This window comes from Oncorhynchus mykiss, chromosome 2, assembly GCF_057628025.1.
Source record: "Oncorhynchus mykiss isolate SJ-2025 chromosome 2, ASM5762802v1, whole genome shotgun sequence".
NCBI lineage: Eukaryota > Metazoa > Chordata > Actinopteri > Salmoniformes > Salmonidae > Oncorhynchus > Oncorhynchus mykiss.
The window spans coordinates 39,540,072-39,549,305 of NC_143023.1; the positions used below are offsets into that span (position 1 = coordinate 39,540,072).

At 42.4% G+C, this 9,234-nt stretch overlaps 1 protein-coding gene across 5 annotated transcripts in view; it reads left to right on the forward strand.

The window, feature by feature from the left end:
* The window catches only part of LOC110489640 (zinc finger protein 236), a 106,740-nt gene extending 97,659 nt beyond the window's left edge, over positions 1-9,081 (forward strand). For 3 of the 5 annotated variants that reach the window (XM_036948247.2, XM_036948253.2, XM_036948250.2), the window contains exons 30-32: positions 1,294-1,423; positions 2,616-2,789; positions 7,007-9,081. In XM_036948247.2, the coding sequence (XP_036804142.1) occupies positions 1,294-1,423; positions 2,616-2,789; positions 7,007-7,149 (447 nt within the window). In that variant the 3' untranslated portion in view covers positions 7,150-9,081. Of the gene's footprint in view, positions 1-1,293; positions 1,424-2,615; positions 2,790-4,116; positions 4,599-7,006 lie in introns of those variants that run through there. The other 2 variants (XM_090199461.1, XM_090199464.1) reach the window with 1 other exon arrangement.
* The last annotated feature ends 153 nt before the right edge of the window (positions 9,082-9,234 follow it).

The following is a 9,234-nucleotide window of genomic DNA, read 5'->3' on the forward strand; positions in this document are numbered from 1 at the left end:
CCCCCTACAAGCTGCTCTCGTCCAGTCTGAGAGCCATGCTGTTCTGCAACTCCTCAATGTCCTCCTCTGTCCTTGGTTGTGTGCTGTGTGTGGGCTGTGTGTGTGTGGACTGAGTGTGTGTCCGTCTTTACCTAATATGACACGTGTGATCCCCTGATGGTGTGTCTGTGTCCATGTGTATGAACAAGAGAGAGAGCATATTACATGTGTGTTTGATTGTGCGTCATTCAGAGAGCGTTCGTGTGTGTTAAGATACTTATACATCTTCTCTGGCTCAGTGACACCCCCCTCATTCCTTGCTCATCCTGCTCCCAAATGCTTTCCTCATCTCGTTTATGGAATTAAATGCTCCTTTGGGTAGGTGGAGCGCGGCTAGAACGGTATCAAAACCTGTCCCATGCTAATCAGCAGCCCCATGTAACCCCAGAGGGGACATTTGGCCCATAGACTTCCCTGAAACTGGCTTGAGTTTCTGTTTAGAGGGGTGGATGCTTTGTTAGTACATTAAGCTTATTAAGCATTTGATGCAATTACGCAACAGATTTTAGTTCTGGGTGTCCGAGATTAGAGAATGATTAATTCATGTTTTTGTTTTTTTTCTCCACTTAACTGTTGCTGGGTTCATTAACTTCATGATGTAATTTAGCGATGGAGTTTCAGCAATAGTTAAGCGGGAGAGGCCAGTACTTTTAGCAATAATGTTAAGGAGTTGAGTAGCTTTTATTTAAAGGTAAATACCAAGGCTGAAGAAAGTGAGGCCCGCAGGTCAAACTTCACCCTGGACAACATTTGGCCCACCAGACCAAAAGTTTGGGCACATGTTCACACGCTCACACTCATTTGTCTGTGTAGTTGGTTTGTTTGCTCAGACTCTGGGGACATGCAGAGGAAGTTCTTTTAGAAACTTTCAGTTGCTGATAGTTTTTCCTTGATGTTAAAAGCAATCGGGGCTACTATACTATCCTTTTCACTCATCACACTATCCTATGACGAGACTGGCCTCCTTGTTTCTTTGTTCATGACTAGACAGGAGTTTTTGATGGTTTGTCAGTAGACTTTGGGGTTTCTGGATGGTTCATCATTGGAATCGGTGGTTTCTGGATGGCTCCTGCATTAGAATTAGATTTTTGGGGGATGGTTTGTCATTAGACTTTGGGTTTTCCAATGGTTTTAAGTGTACGCTGGCGCAATTGGCAGGCCAGTTCTCGTGCAAATTGCTGAATTTTTTTTGTAACATATTTGCTCTGTTTCACATTTTCTGTCCCTGGGACCTCTGACCTCTTTCTCCTACAGGAGCACGAGCGTGTCCACCAGCGAGGACCCTCACTGGGCTCCCAAAGGCCCAAGTTCTTCAAATGCTCCTCCTGTGATAAAGCCTTTGCCAAGCCCAGCCAACTAGAGAGACACAACCGCACACACACAGGTAATCCAACACACGCACCTGTGCGCGCACACAACGTTCACTCAAATAAATCTCTGACTAGTATTCTATTTAGAACTATTGTACAACCCAGCCTCGACGGAGCGAAAGTGAAAACGTAGCATATGAATGAAGTTGCCATCCGAGTCCTCGTCTAGAGTTACCTTCCATCAGGCATTTGGGACACTTCAAAGACCTTAGGAAAATGATTTAATGTGCCTCAATGGCAAAATGACCAAATGCACTTCTTCAGAGCACATCAATCATGTTCTCTCCTAATGTGAATTTAACACAACCCGACACGACAAAGTAGGATGTGCCTTTTGCTTCTTTTGAATTGGAACCTTTTGTTCTGTAGAGGGGGGGTCCTGTCTTACCTCTTATCGTCCCCAGCAGGAGAGACTGTAAGGGAGCTCGTACACACGACATGTAATGACAGCCTAGCTTGCTAGTGTTACATCAGCAAGAGAAAAGCATCACAATCACAACCGTTGCTTTTAGTCCATCTTTAAGCTAATGGGGGGGGGGCCTCTTCGAACTGGAAATTGGTTTTACTCTCCATCGTCTTCAACAAATTGTGTGGCTGTTTTCTCACAGTGCAGTTTTCATGGTTTAGATTGAGGCAGAGGTACTTAAATAATGGCCATGGACTTAGTTGCAGACATAACAGGTCTTCTTCATTTCAGTCAAATAAGTCTGTGTATTTTCACTGTAATGGTACCAATTATGGCAGGTCGTTATGTTCCAAGATTATTCTAAAGGCCATATCATTTTTAAATGGGAGGCATCTCCTGGCAACGCTGTTATTCTGATTGGCACAGTAGGCTACAAGTTATATTGGGAAATCTGATTTACGCTTTGCCAAGGGTTCACATCTTTCAGCAGATAATGTAAGCTGACAAGGCCTTTTCATTTTTTATAACAATTTTATTCAATTGGATGTAAATTGCTAATGCTTGCAGTAATATACTGCAACTCATCCATTACTGTAGGCGCAATCACTTTTTAGAAGTACTTCTGTTCCGTATTTCAAACGTATCTTTTAGTGCGAGACGTTTTGTTGCCTTCTCCGCACACAAGATTGAATTAGAATGTGTGTTTTGTATTCATCCGGCGAATTGCACCGCCATTTGCAAGCAAGTAACCTTTGTACTCATTTAAAGTCTTGAGAAGGTGTCTGTCTGTGTTTGTGCAGGTGAGCGTCCCTTTAAGTGTTCCCAGTGTGACAAGGCCTTCAACCAAAAGAGTGCCCTACAGGTACACACGGTCAAACACACAGGGGAGAAGCCCTACAAGTGTGAAATCTGCAGCATCAGCTTCACACAGAAGAGCAACATGAAGCTGCACATGAAGAGGTCGCACGGCTACGGTGAGTCACGGACACACACACTCAAACATGCGCAATACTTTTGCTCTCTCTCTCTGAGGAGGCTAGTCCATTATTGATGGGGACCGCAGCCCAAATTCTCACCCATTTCTCTAAGTTCTTTTACGGACTGAGATATGTTCTGGGTAGCCTCAGAGAATAACATTGACACGGTGACTGAGTTTATCAGGAAGTGTAAAGGGGGGGGTGTTGTTCCCACGGTGACTATTAGCCTCTTCTGGATAGGACCCTTCATGTCAATTTCCGCCTAAAATGACATACACAAATCTAACTGCCTGTAGCTTAGGACCTGAAGCAAGGATCAAATCTAATTTTATTGGTCACGTGCCTAATAAAACCGGTGTAGACCTTACAGTGAAATTCTTACTTACAAGACCTCCACCAACAATACAGTTCATGAAATAGAGCTAAAAATATATATTTATTAAATAAACTAAAATAATTGTTTAAATAAAAAGTAACAAATAACAATAACGAGGCTATATGCAGAGGGTACCGGTACCGAGTCAATGTGCGGTGGGACTGGTTAGCCGAGGTAATTTGTACATGTAGGTAGGGGTAGGTACATGTAGGTAGGGGTAGGGGTAGGGTAAGTGACTGCATAGATAATAAACAGCGAGTAGCAGCAGTGTTAAAACGAAGGGTGGGGGGTTGTCAATGTAAATAGTCCGGGTGGCAATTTGATAAATTTTTCAGCAGTCTTTTGGATTTGGGGTAGAAGCTGTTAAGGAGCCTTTTGGACCTAGACTTGGCGCTCGGTTCCGCTAGCCGAGCAATAGCAGAAAGAACAGTCTATGACTTGGGTGACTGGAACCTTCCTCTGACACCGCCTAGTTTATAGGTCCTGGATGGCAGGAAGCTTGGCAACCAGTGATTTAAATGGGCCGTACATACTACCCTCTGTAGTGCCTTACGGTCGGATGCCGAGCAGTTACCATACCAGGCGGTGATGCAACCGGTCAGGATGCTCTCGATGGTGCATCTGTAGAGTCTTTTAAAGCCAAGAAATACGAGCAATGGACATTAGACATGTGGAAATCTGTCCTTTGGTCTGCTGAGTCCAAATTTGAGATTTTTGCTTCCAACCGCCGTGTCTTTGTGAGACGCAGAATAGGTGAACAGATGATCTCGGCATGTGTGGTTCCCACCGTGAAGCATGGAGGAGGGGGTGTGGCGGTGCTTTTCTAGTGACACTGATTTATTTAGAATTCAAGGCACACTTAACCAGCATGGATACCACAGCATTCCGCAGCGATACGTCATCCCATCTGGTTTGCGCTTAGTGGGACTATCATTTGTTTTTCAACAGGACAATGACCCAACACACCTTCAGATGACCTGGCCTCCACAATCACCCGACATCAACCCAATTGAGATGGTTTGGGATGAGTTGGACCGCGGAGTGAAGGAAAAATAGCCAACACGTGCACGATATATGTGGAAACTCCTTCAAGACTGTTGGAAATGCATTCCAGGTGAAGCTGGTTGACTGAGAATGCTTAGAGTGTGCAAAGCTGTCATCAAGGCAAACGGTGGCTACTTTGAAGAATCAAAAAATATCAAATATATTTTGATTTGTTTAACACTTTTTTGTACTACAGGATTCCATATGTTATTTCATAGTTTTGATGTCCTCCCTATTATTTTCAATGAAGAAAATAGATAAACTAAAGAAAAACTCTTGAATGGATAGGTGTGTCCAAACTCTTGACTGGTACTGTATATTTTATTCAGCTTTGTTCAATTGTATTCTTCATGCTATAAAATAATGCCACGGAATTCTAAGCTAAATTAACTTGTGTAGCCCACAGCCATTTGGCATAGCCACATCAGGACCTAACTCAGAGAATGCTATTATTTTCTTCTGAAATAGACTACATATCATGCTTCTTTCGACCGGTCTAAAATTAATAATGTATTTATTGTGAAGGTGTAGGCTATATTACATGGATTGATTACACTTTTTAAAATGGCTTTTAGGTTATGTGTAGAAGCCAGGAGATACAAATTTTACAGTTATTTGCTTGACAATCACCGGCCTGTTCACCCAACTATCATCCGTACAGGTGCATCAAAGCTGGGACAGAGAGACTGAAAAACAGCTTCTATCTCAAGGCCATCAGACTGTTAAATAGCCATCACTAGCCTGCTACCACCCGGTTACTCAACCCTGCACCTTAGAGGCTGCTGCCCTATGTACATAGACATGGAATCTCTGGCCACTTTAATAATGGAACACTAGTCACTTTAATAATGTTCACATACTGTTTTACTCATCTCATGTGTACAGAGCCCTCCACTAATATTGGCACCCTTGGTAAATATGAGCAAAACAGGCTGTGAAAATGTATTCTTACCACTTAAGTGGTAAGCCATGACTTCCTGTTTCACTGGGGTATAAATACGATGTGACACACAGGCCAAGTTCCCATAGTCATCCATCACTATGGGAAAGACCCGAGAATACAGTAATGATGTGCGACAAAAGGTTGTTGAGCTGCACAAATCAGGAAATGGCTATAAGAATGTAGCTCAATGGTTGAAAATGCCCATTTCCATTATCAGGGCAAAAATTAAGAAGTTTAAAGCAACTGGAGATGTTAACAATCGGCCTGGAAAATGAACGTGTGTTTATTTTGACTCCACGCACAGTGAGGAGGATGGTTCGAGTGGCCAAAAAATCTCTAAGGATCACGGCTGGAGAATTGCAGACGTTAGTTGGGTCTTGGGGTCAGAAAGTCTCCAAAACTACGATCAGACGCCACCTACATAACCACAAGTTGTGTGGGAGGGTTGCCATAAAAAAAGCCTTGCTGTCATCAAACAACAAACTCAAGCGCCTAGAGTTTGCCAAACGTTACTGGAACTTTCCATGGGACCGGGTTCTATGGTCAGATGAGACCAAAATATAGCTTTTTGGAAACAATCACCGGAGGTGGGTTTGGCGTAGACAGAAAGATAGCCATGCAGAAAAGTACCTCATCCCCACTGTGAAGCATATTGCGGTGGCAAACGTTTGAAAAGAATTTGGCATTTTCATTTCATTATTGTGTTTGTTGTTGGTGTTAGATCTATCTGAAATATTGCAACCCTGTCACTAACTTTTTGTGATATATAGCCCTTCCTATTCCATGGTAAATATGTGAACAGGGCTCTTTAACACAGGATTATTGTGCATTTCATTTGACATGCTAATTGATTAATACTCATTATAAACTGGGTGGTTCGAGCCCTGAATGCTGATTGGCTGACAGCCTTGGTTTACCAGTCCGTGTACAACAGGTACGACAAAACATGTATTTTTACTGCTCTAATTAAGTTGGTTAAGAGTTTTTAATAGCAATAAGGCACCTTGGGGGTTTGTGGTATATGGCCAATCTACCACGGCTAAGGGCTGTATCCAGGCACTGTCTGTGTATGTGGGGGGTGAGTGCGAGCATCAGTCTTTATAGGAGAAGGCTAGCAACAACAAAAAATTCCAAGGCGAAATCTAACAAACGTTCACCTGCAGACATGTGTTTGGTTGATTCACAATAGCTCTTTTATTGAGAGCGTCTGAGAGAGAGACAGTAAAATGAAGTGAGTTCTTTCAATAGATAGAATGGGCTTAATTATGGACCCTTGCTGTGACGCACTCTCCCGTTTGTGCCTATTTGGTTTTGTATACCTCCATTTAAACGTTTGATGGTTAGTACAAAGGAAATGTCCTCTGCTGAACTAACTCTCATGTCTATTGATGGATCCCGGACACAAAGGCTCTGTCTCGACTGCTTAAAACGTCTGTCCTCACCACCTCCTCATCTGCACAGTTTGGGGAAAACAATATGGCTGAAGGCAACTCGTCCTCCTCAGGCTGACTCATTGTCACCTTGTCAATTCTTCCAGATCAATGCATCGAAAGGCGAGGATTTTCTTTTGACAGTTGAGAAAGAGCTCTGGTAAACTTTCACCTGTCACTCACCCCTTCCTCTAACTTACTTCACAGGTGATAAATGTGTTGTACTGTATTTTTTTCCATTCTTAAACTCTGAGACTCCCTTGACACTCTCTCTCCAGTATAACAGCAATGTTCATGAGTAACTTTGTCCCTCTCACTCTGTCCTCTCTTTTTCATTCTCTTCTCTTTCTTCCTCTCTCTCTCCTTCTCTCTTTCTGTGTGTCTCTGTCTGTCTATCTCTCCGTCTTTGTCTTGGACACAGGTCTCGATCGGACCCAGGAGATGACTTTGGAGCAGGGGACAGAGACGGAAGTGGATGTCCCTCCTGAGTTGAATGACATGGAAGAGGTTGTCCAGGAGTCTTCTGGAGACTGGCACTGTGGCATTCCCAACGTCTTCCCTTAGATCCCAACTCAGAATTGAATTTACTATCCCGGTTCATCCCAGCATAGACTCTTTACCAGGAGTCTGTGCACTGATGATACAAAGCACTGATTTTACTACTAAGTAGGTGTGGAAAAACATAGCACTCAGATCACCCCCCCCCCCCACCACCACCACCAACAGCTTTTTAATTGAGTTGGACAGTTCTGCACTTTTTCTATAGCATACCCACGGTGATGTTGCCAATCAAATACTGAAAACAGAAAGCGTGTGCGGCTGTACCTACACACATTGGCTTAGCAGCAGCTATTTCTGCCTTTTTCTATTGTCCTCAGATATGCATTAAAGGGGCAATCTGTGACTGCTACAAAAATAACATTAAAATAAATAAGCATTTTATAGTCTCAACATGGTTAAAACTCCTTTTAATATCATGGTTGTTTAGTCCTGGCATCCATAGCTCTGTCTCATGAATTTGAGAATGGTTAAAAAAATTTCCTGCCCCAATCCCTCAGCTATTGACCAAATCAGTGGCGGATTGTCCCTTTAAAGGCAGAGAACTGGTACTTAAATTGCTGAATCAGCCTGCGCTCTGAATCTCATTAGTACGAGTCCCTTATGAGACGTTTTAGTCAATAAGCCATTTGGTAATCAAGACGCTGACCTCCCAGTACAGTTCACCGGTCGGGGCTGTAGCAAGCTGAGGTAGGCTACCGGCGGTTTGTTCCTAGACTGTTGTTTACTCTGTTTGCCAATAAGAGGAGCAAACACTATAGATCTGCATGGCTGCACTGTCAGTCCTGCGGTACTGGTTCATGTCTCCCTGTAGAGTAGTACAACCACTCACAAGCCCCATCCACAAACAGATCCTACCCTCTCTAGGCACCCCTGTAGATCCGCAGTCCATAAGTCAATCAATATAATGTCTTTTTTTAAAGCCTTTTTTTTACGTCAGCAGTAGTCAGTCACAAACTGCTTCATATTACCTATTACAAGTGTGAGAACTTCCCGCTGAAAGGCTGGATGAAACGTTAGCCTTATTGCTTATTCCTATCCAATCATTTCAGATCTACACTTAGCATATAACGGGCTGGGTGCAGGGGTTGTTTCTAGACGGGGAACTCCATCTCCCCCGTGCTCCTGGGGCTGCCCACTATTAACTTTTTGACAATTGAGCTGTGCTTTAACAGGCACACACATTGGAGTGCAGTTCACCAGAAAAATACATTTCTTTTTAAAATCACATTATTTTTTTTGCATATTTCTCCTATACCCTTTTCTAAAAGGCAAGCTAAAGGTTTTGTTTTTGGTGATTTTTTTGGGCCATAAAGTTAAAGGTAGCCTTGAATGGTGAGACTATATAAAGTGCTAAGGGTCATTCATATGGATCAGACCTGGGTTCAAATACGCTACTCTTTGAAATCATTCGCTTTAGTCTGCCTGGAGTGCCAGATGGGTGGGTTTGCAGAATGCAATTTTGCACATGACTACTCTATAGGTTTCATTGTGCCTGGCAAGCTCGATCAAGCATAATGATTTTGAATAGTATTTAAACCTTGGTTTTGGTGTGGATTTGATCCCTCTCTTCTTCAATGTTATGCCTGTAATTTTGACAATGATGATGACCTGTGATACCACTGTTATTGGCTGCTGTATGAGGGCTTCAGGGGTTGACTCTCCACATTCACAATGTGTTGCATGAAATTGTAATTTAGTTGTAAGCTTATGCACAGCCATTTTGTAATCTGATATTTTATTTTGCAATGTAAATAGTGTATGAAAGATTGCATATATTTTTGGATTCCGTATCAAATTGGTTGTGAACAAGAATTCATTTTTTGTCAATTGCTGAACCAGTTTACAGACTATAAGCTGTTAAGTGTTTTTGTTTTTTTGTCAGGAATGTATTTTGTAATGTTGAAAAGTATTTAATTAATAAAACCATTCATTTTTTTACAGATTTAATGTGTGCCAATTGTTTTAGAAATCATGTGTGAAGTTGATTGCATTTCATCTGTTTGATTTTCTGTAATACTTGAAGATCTCAGTATGTCTCTGCATCAATACCTTGTATCTAGCACATGAAAAATCTATTGTCAAAACCCA